Here is a 12,128-nt window from a genome sequence, read left to right as displayed (position 1 = left end):
GAGCTGCCATTTTCTCCAGGGGCACTTGTTTTAGTAATCAGGAGATCTGTTTATTTATTTAATTCCATATTTACCCTGCTCTATTTCCCACCTAGGGCTGGGCTCAGAGCAGCTGACAACTTTAGATTCATACCATTCCACTAATCAGCAAAAATTATAAATATAATAACACACAGTTCTTTGAAAGAGCCATTAAAATCTGGGTTTATTAATTGGTGCCATTCGTTGTAATTCCAGTTGTAATTCCAGGAGAACTCTGGCGGTTGGCAATCCAACACCCACCGCCATCTTCAATACTGGGCCTACTTGACAGGGCTGTTGAACATGGCAAGTCCAACAACCCTCACTTGTTAACATGCCCGTTTTACGGACAGCAAGCACACCCCATTCCTCTTTACGGGAATCCCGGATTTTGCAAATTCACCTGTTCTGTTTCAAATTAAGCACCAGCATGTTCTTGGCGTTCTCGAGCTCCCGTGGACATTCGGTCAACTGGTTGTAGCTCAGATCCTAGGACAAAACGAGTGGGACGGAGGGAGAAACACGGGTGAACCTCCTGCCCGGCACAGAATCAATTGCCAACAGCATCTGCCCTCGATCGATTTTAAACGAGAACCCCCTTTGCACTGAAAGCAGCGAAGGAATATCACAGACCGGGGACTGGATCTCCCTCCGTCTTCCACCACGGATATATTTTTTCACTTGAACCCCCTTAATTCCACCGAGGATCTTTAAATCTACAAAGTAGGGGCCCTCACCTCTCCTACTTAGCGAGAAACCCACCCAAACCAAAATCGGTAAAATCGTTCCCCGCCCACCCGACCCCTGCCGGGGAGCGAACCGAAAACGTACCAGCACAGAGAGGTCGTCCAGTTGGAAGATGTCATCGGGAACACCGGAGTTCTTCAAGCAATTGGCGCGGGCCACGATGGCCTTGAGGGGAGGGTGGAAGGAGTATAGAGACATTATGTAGGGTAGGGCTTAGTGGTAGAGCATCTGCTTTGCATGCAGAGATCCCAGGTTCAATTCCCGGCATCTCCAGATCAGGTCAGAGGTGATTTGAAAGTTGGAAAGCGGCTGCCAGTCAGAGTAAACAATACCAGCCTTGAAAGACTGTGTTAGTCCATGTAAGGAAGCCGCATGTAGGGAGGGGCCGTGGCTCAACGGAAGAGCATCAGCTTTGCATGCAGAGATCCCAGGTTCAATCCCTGGCATCTTTGGTTTAAAGGATATCAGGGTCAAAGGAAAGACCTTTCTCTGCCTGAGGCCTTGGAAAGCTGCTGCCAGCCAGAGTAGGCAATGCTTAACTACATGGACCAAAGACCTGCCTCATTATAAGGCAAACCATTTCTTCATTCATAGCACCCCAACCAGGCTAAGCGGTTATCACCAGAGGGGGGATTTGTGTTACTTGACTGATAACCCACAGTTTTCTCCCAAATGGGGGCCCAAAGGTGTTTGCAATGTTCTCCCCTTCTCCATTTTATCCTCTCAACAGCCCCGCGAGGTAGGTCAAGCCGAGTGTACGGGATCGTCCCAAGGTCACCTCTTCCTCAGCAGGGTGGGGGCTTGAACCCGGGTCTCCCAGATCCTACTCCAACTCTCTGACCGTCCCATCGCAATTTATTTGGGGAGGGGGCTGGCGGGCAGTTTGTGGGGTTCTGAGCCTACAGTGACGAGGCCGCAAACGCTTACCCGGAGGCAAGGGAGGCCAGAGAGCTCTCCATGGAGAGTGGTCAGGTTGTTGTGGCTCACGGAGAGATGCTCCTGTTCGGAAAGGAGGAACAGACACACAGTTACAACAGGCAAAGAGCTGCTCGACATGCAGAAGGACCCAGGTTCGATCCCTGGCATCTCCCGTTAAAAGGACCAGGCTTTGGGGTAATGTGGAAGACCGCTGCCTGAGACCTTGGGGGAGCTGCTGCCAGTCTGAATAGGCCTTGATGGACTAATGGTCTGTTTGCCGAGGAGCCCTGGCTCAGTGGGAGAGCATCTGCTTGGCACGCAGAAGGTCGTAGGTTCAAATCTCCGGCATCTCCACTTAAAAGGACCAGGCAAGAGGTGATGTGAAAGATCTCTGCCCAGGACCTTGGGGGAGCTGCTGCCAGTCTGAGTAGGCAACACTGACCTTGCGGGACTAATGGTCTGGTTGCTGAGGGGATCAGTGGAAGAGCCATGGCTCAGTGGTAGAACCTCTGCTTGGCATTCAGAAGGTCCCAGGTTCAATCCCCAGCCTCTCGAGTTAAAAGGAGCAGGCAGTAGGTGATGTGAAAGACGTCTGCCTATACCCCGTTCAAAGTTAATTGAGCCCCTAATACTGAGAATGGGACCCGACAGGGAAAGAGAAAAGATAGAAAAGCTCCTACAAGGAGATAAGCCCTCAATCACCTCTCCGGTAGCAAACTTTTGTACGGCTGCAATGAAAATTCGTTGCCACAGAGTAGACTCTTAGTCCAAATGGCAGATGTAGCTTGGATGTTATTTATTTTATTTTTTTAAGTGACTTAAGACTCTGACTGTAAACCTTTGTCGGTAAGACCATTTTAGTCCATTGTTTTATCTTGCCAAGGGCCACAAATAAATGATCGATTGATTGATCGATCGATCGACCTACCTACCTCTGCCTGAGACCCTGGAGAGCCGCTGCCGGTCTGAGTAGGCAATACTGACCTTGACACACCATAGGCAGCATAAGGCAGCTTCATGTATTTACCAGTTAATTCTACAAACTGGAGAATTAAAATTGGGGCAATTGTATGGCACGCTTCACGCAACGTCCTGCTAATACGTTCCGTCGCACGGCTAAAATAATGCTTGCCTTGCGACCCAAATTCAGGGTCTAGTCCAGGGTGCCGGTGGGCACTAAGACGCCCGCAGGCGCTTCCCCTGGCCCCGGCTGAGATGTTCGGAAAGGGGCCGTGGCCACTGTAAGCTGGGGCTCAGGCTGCCCTTATTCATATGGAAGGGTCTCCCACGGCTGTAACAGCAACCGCTGGAGGATCCGGAGGACAGGTACGCAACCTGATCAATGATTTCCTTCCCCCTTCAGGCTTTCTTCCCCCTTCTTTCTTCCCCAATCTCTCCCCCCACCCACCTCGGACTCTTCCTTAAGAACTTAAGAAAGACCCTGCTGGATCAGACCCAGGCCCATCAAGTCCAGCAGTCTGTTCACCCAGTGGCCAACCAGGTGCCTCCAGGAAGCCCACAAGCAAGACTGCTGCAGCAGCATTTATCCTGCCTGTGTTCCACAGCACCCAATATAATGCGCATGCTCCTCTGATCCTGGAGAGAATGGGTAAGCATCATGACTAGTAGCAATTTTGACTAGTAGCCATGGATACCTCTATCCTCCATGAACATGTCCATGCCCCTCTTAGAGCCTTCCAAGTTGGCAGCCATCCCCACATCCTGGGGCAGGGAGTTCCACAGCTGAACAATGTGTCGTGTGAAGAAATACTTCCCTTTATCCGTTTTGAGCCTCTCGTCCTCCAGCTTCAGCAGATGGACCCCGCGTTCTGGCATTGCGAGAGAGGGACAAAAGCTTCTCCCTGTCCACGCTCTCCACACCATGCATGGTTTTATAGACCTTCATTTCTTTTTCTTTTTATTCCCCCCTGCTGTGATTCTTTTGCAAAGCAAGGAGGGAGAACATTGGGTTTGGAAGCGACTTGACGGCACTGAACACACACACATGTGATCCATTGTACTATTACCCTGCCCCTCTTCCAAGGATATAAACATCAGATCCACGGGGGAATGACGGCACTAAAAATATCAAATGCAAAAGCATACAGTTGTACCTCTTATCCAAAAATACTATTAAATACAATTATGGATTTCTAAAGTCAATCTCTTTAAATTAGACAAACAAAATACAGGTTGTCAATTCACAAAGGTCAAGTTCCCCCATAAACATAGAGAAAAATTCAACGAATTCAAATTATAAATGAGTTACAAGTCGATATTCAAAATGCAGTTATTCAACAAATTCAGGTGGTACATTCCACAGGTAAGGTTCGCTATCACCATGTTCAGGTTGTCAGCTGCACTAATAATATTCAAAACTAATTCAGGTTGTAGACTACACAAATAATGTTTACCTGTTTTATCTGGCATAAAAGCCGCAAATAAAATTTATTTATTGATATGCAAATAATGTTCAATCTTAAACAGGCACATTCACAATGTGAATCAGCCTATGTTTATGTTGGAACTTTACCTGGTGAATTGACAACCTGTATTTTGTTTGTCTGATTTAAAGAGATTGACCTTAGAAATCCATAATTGTACTTAATAGTATTTTTGGATAAGAGGTACTACTGTATCCTTCTCCGAGGATCCCAGGATGACATCCGTGGTTAACCCTTTTATTACCACAACAGCCCTGCGAGGTAGGTTAAGAAACAGTGACCGGCTCAAGGCAGTGAACGCCGCACCCCAGGGGCTGTAACTAGTTTTCATATCCGATATAGGATACGGCACCCTGAACGACCGGGCTTTCCTTACACACAAGTAGACACACGCCTATTACGGCTATGAAGAAAAAACAATAAACCTTGAAAATCTACGAGCCGAGCCTTGAGAAACCTCATGACGGCAACCGGAACCCAGATCCGCCAGCTCATGCCAGTTGGCGAGTCCGCCAGTTCGGATTCCCTGGGCCAAACCCCCGAGGCAGTCTGTCCCCCGCTGCCGCACCCCAAAGCACCCCCACAAGCAAGACCGACCCCTTACCAGCTTCTGGAGGGCACAGAGTTCCTCGGGCAAATAGCAGAGGCCGGTCCGGTTGAGCTTCAGCCATCGCAAGCTGGTCATAGACTTGACGTGCTCAGGAAAATAGCCGCCCTGAGTGCGAAGCGAGGAGAAGGGAGGTGAGATCGGATGCCGTTCAAGGGAAGAAGAGTTGGTATGTATGTATAAGTCCAATGGTGAAGGGCACAGTGGTGGGTGGTAGGGTTTAGGGCACTATAGGCTTTTTTAAAGGAAAAGATAGCAAATAATAATGTATTAGCATCGTATTAATGCTCTGTATATGTTTTTGTGTGTTTTATGTTTTTTTGTTGTTGTATTGGATTATGATTTTATTATTATTATTATTATTTGTATGTTTCATTATAAAAGCAATAAAAATTTATATATATAAAAAAAGAGAAGAGTTGGTTCTTATATGCCGACTACCTCCACCACTTAAAGTAGACCCCAACCAGCTTATAATCCCCTTCTCCTCCCCTCCCCACAACCCAGTGGGGCTGAGAGAGCTCTAAGAGAGCTGCGACTAGCCCAAGGTCGCCCAGCTGGCTTCATGCGGCGGAGCGGGGAATCGAACCCGGTTCACCAGATTCCCAGAGTGGGGAATTGCCAAAAAATCTTTGCGACAAAGACACGAAGAGAGTGTTGGAAAAAACGGCCCCAACGTTGCTAAAAAAGGCAATACCTGCGATGCGCAGCAAAGCCAAGCGCAATAAACAAGGCAGAGAGAGACACATCGCCAAAGACCACGAGAAAAGACGGTGGCTTAGAGCAGTGGTTCCCAACCTTTTTTTGACCAGGGACCCCTAGGACTTTTTTGTTCGGGGCAGGGACCCCAAGGTTCAAAACAAAAATGCCGAGAATTTGAAAATAAACTTGAATCGTAACTGTTAGCTAAACATTAAACTTGGAATAATATTTGAATATATATATTTTATAATAGAGAACTTTTAATTGAAAATATTAATTTATGATGGGTGGATAACGTTGTTTCGCGGACCTTAATTTAGTTCTCGCGGACCCCTGGGGGTCCACGGACCCCCGGTTGGGAGCCAGTGGCTTGGACAAAAGAGCGGCCAGGGCTCTCTCCCAACTGCGAGCGCAGTCTATCTCCCGGAGGATGGTCCCCCGCCCCCAGCCTTGTGGAAATGGGAAAACGTGCTGACCCTGACACCAGCCCTTTGACAAAACAACGACCTGAACGCCGCAAGAGCAAGTGGTTAAGAGCGGTGGTTGGGAGCGGTGGACTCCGATCTGGAGAACCGGGCTCGGTCCCCCGCTCCTCCGCGTGAGCGGCGGAGGCTGATCTGGAGATCCGGGTTCGATTCCCCGCTCCTCCACATGAAGCCAGCCGGGTGACCTTGGGCTCGTCACAGTTCTCTTAGAGCTCTCTCAGCCCCACCGACCTCCCAGGGTGTCTGTTGTGGGGAGGGGATTCGAAGCCGGTTTGATTCTCCCTTAAGTGGTAGAGAAAGTCGGCATACAAAAACCAACTCTTCTTCTTCTTCTTCTTCTTCTTCGAGCCGAACAGCGCACAGGTTGAGCATCCCTTAATCCGGACCGCTCGGGACTGGAAGCGTTCCCCATTTCGGACCTTTCCGTATATCGGAATATTTTGGAATCTTTGCATAGACATAGTATCTTAGGGATGGGACCCAAATTCATTTACATTTCAGATACGCTTTATACACATCGCCTAAATGTCATTTTAAACAATATTTTTTAAATACTTTTGTGCACATTGAACCAACAGAAAAGCAAAGGGGTCACTATCTCACCTTGTTCCTACCACCACACTATCTCACCACTATCCTACCTTGTTCCTACCACCACACTATCTCACCAGAATACAAAGGCCGGCTTTCCGTCTCCACCTACGATGGAGCGTGTGCTATTTTATTTTTTTAGGTGAGAGGAAGCATTGAAAGCAGGCAGCACGGACCTGCCTGCATGCCGGCTCGAAGGGTCAGTTTTTTGGATCAGTCTGATGTCCCGATAAGGGGTATTCTACCTGTACCTTCTTTCACTAATCCTGTCCCGAGGGGCATGGGGTGGGGGGCTAGAAAAGACAACCCCTGAAAAAAGGGCAGGACCCGTTAGCCCGGAACACCATTCCGATTCGGACACCGATCCTAAAGAACCGAGGGAGACGGCTTTGCCCGTTTATCCTCCCAACAACCCTGCGAGGTAGCTTAGGCGGATGGACAGCGACGGGCCCCAAACCATCCAGCGGGCTTCCGTAGCCGAAGAGGGGATTCGAACCGGGATCTCCCAGTTCCTAGTCTGACCCTGCAAACCCTATTCGGACAGCGATCCTAAAGAACCGAGGGAGACGGCTTTGCCCGTATATCCTCCCAACAACCCTGCGAGGTAGCGTAGGCGGATGGACAGCGACGGGCCCCAAACCATCCAGCGGGCTTCCGTAGCCAAAGAGGGGATTCGAACCGGGATCTCCCAGTTCCTAGTCTGACCCTGCAAACCCTATTCGGACACCGATCCTAAAGAACCGAGGGAGACGGCTTTGCCCGTTTATCCTGCCAACCACCCTGCGAGGTAGCTTAGGCGGATGGACAGCGACGGGCCCCAAACCATCCAGCGGGCTTCCGTAGCCAAAGAGGGGATTCGAACCTGGATCTCCCAGTTCCTAGTCCGACCCTGCAAACCCTACCCCACACGGGCTGGAAGCAGCATGTAGCTCAGTAGCTTTGCGCATGGAAGGGGCCCGGGTTCGATTGTTGGCATCTCCAGTTGAAAATGGATCTCAGCCAGTGAGCATTAAGAAAAACCTTTCTCTGCCGGTAGTCGGAAGAGCAAATACTAAGCTAGACAGCTCCAGCGGCCTGACTCGGTATAATTAGGTCATTTCAAATGTTCAAGGCATTGGAGATGATGCGCCAACTTAGCACATGACTTCAAACCAAATATTAGTGGATGGACTCACTGAATATGTTTGACGGCAGCGATGCTGGCGAAGGCACACGCACAACCCCGCTCTAAATAGTAAATAAGTAAATGTACTTATCACTTAGCACATTCGCTTATGACGTGGCGTGTCACATTCTCCCTGCCCTCCGTTTTATCCTCACCACAACCCTGTGGGGTAGGCAAGGCGGAGGGTGCGTGACGGGCCCAAGGTCGCCCAGCAAGGGTGGGGGGGGGGGATTCAAACCTGCGCCTGAGATTGGAGTTCCCTCGCTCTAACCCAGTGGTTCCCAACCTTTTTTTGACCAGGGACCACTAGGACTTTTTTGTTCGGTGCAGGGACCCCAAGGTTCAAAATAAAAATTCAGAGAATTTGAAAATAAACTTTAATCATAACTGTTAGTTAAACATTAAACTTTTAATAATATTTGAATATATTTTTATAATAGAGAACTTTTAATTGAAAATATTAATTTATTACGGGTTTATAACTCTGTTTCGCGGACCTTAATTTAGTTCCCTGGTCCACGGACCCCCGGTTGGGAACCAGTGCTCTAACCACTACACCACGCTGTTAGTTAGTTAACATAACTGTTAGTTAAACATTAAACTTATAATAATATTTGAATATATTTTTATAATAGAGAACTTTTAATTGAAAGTATTAATTTATTACGGGTTTATAACTCTGTTTCGCGGACCTTAATTTAGTTCCCTGGTCCACGGACCCCCGGTTGGGAACCAGTGCTCTAACCACTACACCACGCTGGCTCTCGCGACCCCCACGCAATCCATCAACGCCGGGAGTCAGACAGAAATTGCTAACAGCAAATGCCCAAACCTGTCATTTGAGGAGACAGACGAAGCTGGGTTTTGATGTTTTTTTAATGAACGGATTTTAAACGGCGGGCCCCAAAATTGAGGAATGGCCCTAAAAGCACTCTTAACGCGGTGAGGGAGTCCAAGCCCCGACTGAAATGAAACGGGCGCGATTCTCGCGTGTGACGGTAGGAACAAGGTCTAAACACTGTCCCTGAATTAAAGTCTAGGAAGGGAATCCTAAACAGGGTAACACCCTTCTAAAACCGATGGCTTCGGTGCGCTTAGAAGGGCGCTAATGGGCTTAGGAGTGCATGGTACTCCATGCGCGCGCACCCATTTTCTCCCCCCCCCCCAGAGGATGTAAGCTCCTTTGGGCAGAGACCTGTCTCCCCCCCCAATTCAAGCATGTTACAGATATAAATTAGTCCATTCATAATACCAGTCTTTAAAAAATATATATATTATATAGCACCATGACTGCATGATAATTTACAGAAAGCCAGAGAAGGAGATCTTTGTTGAGATTGTAAAGTCCATGGGGCAGAGGCCTGTGTCGTCTGCTGAAACTACCGAGCCGTCCACCCCATATAAATAATCGGTACACCATAATTCCATCAGCTACTTCATTTATATCCCACCTTTTTCCCCAGTGGGGCCCCAAACACTGTTCTCGTCTCCTCCAATTTATCCTCACAACAATCCTGCGGGGTTGGTTAGGCTGAGAGCGTCGGACTGGCCCGAGGTCACCCAGCAAGCTCCCATGGCAGAGCAGGGATTTGAACCCGGTTCTCCCAGATCCCAATCTGACACTCTAACCATTATTACACATATTTATTATTACACATATTATTACACGTATTTAAATTTGTTAAGCAAGGGAGGGGCCGTGGCTCAGTGGTACAACGTCTGTTTGGCATGCAGAAGGTCCCAGGTTCAATCCCCAGCATCTCCAGTTAAAGGGACTAGGAAAGTAGGTGATGGGAGAGACCTCTGCCTGAGACCCTAGAGAGCCGCTGCCAGTCTGAGTAGACAATACTGACCCTGATGGACCACGGCTCTGATTCGGTATAAGACAGCTTCATGGGAGGGGAGGGATTGTGGCTCATGGTAGAGCACCTGCTTGGCATGCAGAAGGTCCCAGGTTCAATCCCCAGCATCTCCAGTTAAAGGGACTAGGCAAGGAGGTGATGGCAAAGCCTCTGCCTGAGACCCTGGGATAGCCGCTGCCAGTCTGAGTAGACAATGCTGACCCTGATGGACCACGGGTCTGATTCGGTATAAGACAGCTTCATGGGAGGGGAGGGATTGTGGCTCAGTGGCAGAGCATCTGCTTGCATGCAGAAGGTCCCAGGTTCAATCCCCAGCATCTCCAGTTAAAGGGACCAGGCAAGGAGGTGATGGGAAAGACCTTACTCTGCCTGAGACCCTGGGGAGCCGCTGCCGGTCTGAGTAGACAATACTGACTTTGATGGACCAGGGGTCTGATCCAGTATAAGGCAGCTTCATGTGTTCATGTGTAAACAAAGCAAATAAATTTATTACTAACAGGCTATCAAAAAAAAAATTTCTCTTAAGGACCACAGGGGCCTGTGCATGCAACCAATACTTCCTGACAATACCACACAAGGAGTTTGTGTTGTATTGATCCGGGTGGAAGCCGCCCTGAGCCCGGCGATACCGGGGAGGGCAGGGTAGAAGTTTAATAAATCATCATCATCAAGCCTTGGTGGCATTAGCAAAAAATAAAGCTGTATCAACAATGCAAAATAATAAGCAGCAAATAACAACAACAACATACAAGTATGAATCGGGGAGGAAAAGTTTGCTCAGCAGCCACAGGAGACTGTTACCAGGTTTGCTGAGAAATGACAATCCCCGTTCGCAAAAGCCACAGCTGACCGCTGGCGCATCATGCGCCCGCACCGGTTCGCACGAAAGGGCCGACACGCGTCCCAGATTCAAAATTAACATTTCCACCACGCTTCCAGGCGGTTCCCTGGGTCAAGCGTCAGCCCAGAATCACCCAGGGGGCTGACCAAGGGAAACCGTGCGCTTGCCTTCAAAGGCCATTTAGGCATGGGGGGGTCTTGCCTTGGATTTGCCACTCTTTAGATCACTGGTTCCCAACCAGGGGTCCACGAGAACTAAATTAAGGTCCGCGAAACAAAGTTATAAACCCATAATAAATTAACATTTTCAATTAAAAGTTCTCTATTATAAAAATATATATTCAAATATTATTCTAAGTTTAATGTTTAACTAACAGTTGTGATTAAAGTTTATTTTCAAATTCTCGGTAATTTTATTTTGAACCTTGGGGTCCCTGCCCCGAACAAAAAAGTCCTAGGGGTCCCTGGTCAAAAAAAGGTTGGGAACCACTGCTTTAGATGCACATTTTCCCCTTCCGAGTTCTCAAAACTCTGCATGGCGGCTTGATGTTGAGTTTGGGGGATGTGGATGGGGGAAACGTGCATCTAGAGCAGTGGTTCGCAACGTGGGGCGCACGCCCCACGGGGGGGGCATTTGATTTTTAAGGGGGGCGATTCGAGAATGAGTTATTAACGGTGCATTTTTTGCATTTCTTATGGTCCTAGGGGCCTCAGATACAGTATATAAATCTATGTCGCGACATTTTAAAGATTAAAATCAGAATGTGCACGGCGGTCAGCTGGGGACAATGTCATGGGGCAGGGGGGGGGCATCAGGATTTTAGAGATGCTTAGATGGGGCATGGCCCCAAAAAAGGTTGGGAGCCACTGTGGGAAATCCAAGGCATAAATGGCCAAAGTTTGGACGGGGGAGGCGCATGAACCTCTCCGGGAGCCAAACGCAAAGGCCCCATTCGTCAGTTTCCAAATGTAATGCCTGAAATCATTAGATATGCTATGGGAAATGTATTGGAAATATATGCTTCTATGCTAAGCCTGCATACTTGCACTTATAAAGATGCTAAGCCCAAAATATAAGGGTTCGCATCTAGCACACTGGTTCCCAACCAGTGCGCTTGTCTTCAAAGGCCATTTATGCATGGGGGGGGTCTTGCCTTGGATTTGCCACTCTTTAGATCACTGGTTCCCAACCAGGGGTCCGCGAGAACTAAATTAAGGTCCGCGAAACAAAGCTATAAACCCCTAATAAAGTAATATTTTCAATTAAAAGTTCTCTATTATAAAAATATATATTCAAATATTATTCTGAGTGGAATGTTTAACTCACAGTTATGATTCAAGTTTATTTTCAAATCCCCGGAGTTTTTATTTTGAACCTTGGGGTCCCGGCCCCGAACAAAAAAGTCCTAGTGGTCCCTGGTCCCCCCCAAAAAAGGTTGGGAACCAGTGATCTAGCCCAACACCATGCGAGAGCACATATATGTCATTGACCGGCAGCCCCAGGTCCAAGGGGTGGAAGTATTGATCCTTGGAACAGGATATTATATTTCTTACAGGAGTTCTTAAAGAACAAGAAAAGTTTTATGAACCCGACTTGCAACTTATATGTATTGCCCTTTGGAGGTATAGTGTTGTTGTTTTTCCTATCTCTGTCTTTTGGGACGCCAATAAAGGTCAATGAAATGAAATGAAAAAGGGAAGACCCTTTGGCGAACAAACTCCTGCTCCTTCTTGCCGGGCCGCCCA

General features: G+C 48.2%; 1 protein-coding gene across 1 annotated transcript in view; it reads right to left on the bottom strand.

Annotated features, from left to right (window-relative positions):
- FLII (FLII actin remodeling protein) overlaps positions 1 to 12,128 on the bottom strand; it is a 43,837-nt gene that overhangs the window by 31,267 nt on the left and 442 nt on the right. Inside the window, exons 2-5 of the mRNA XM_056866176.1 lie at positions 4,735 to 4,845; positions 1,696 to 1,767; positions 853 to 933; positions 425 to 510 (exon numbers count right to left, since the gene is read on the bottom strand). Of these exons, the coding sequence (XP_056722154.1) occupies positions 425 to 510; positions 853 to 933; positions 1,696 to 1,767; positions 4,735 to 4,845 (350 nt within the window). The remainder of the gene's footprint in view (positions 1 to 424; positions 511 to 852; positions 934 to 1,695; positions 1,768 to 4,734; positions 4,846 to 12,128) is intronic.

The sequence above is a fragment of the Euleptes europaea genome, chromosome 21 (assembly GCF_029931775.1).
Source record: "Euleptes europaea isolate rEulEur1 chromosome 21, rEulEur1.hap1, whole genome shotgun sequence".
NCBI lineage: Eukaryota > Metazoa > Chordata > Lepidosauria > Squamata > Sphaerodactylidae > Euleptes > Euleptes europaea.
The sequence above is the reverse complement of the archived record's forward strand: the minus strand, read 5'-3'. Positions and strand labels throughout refer to the sequence as shown.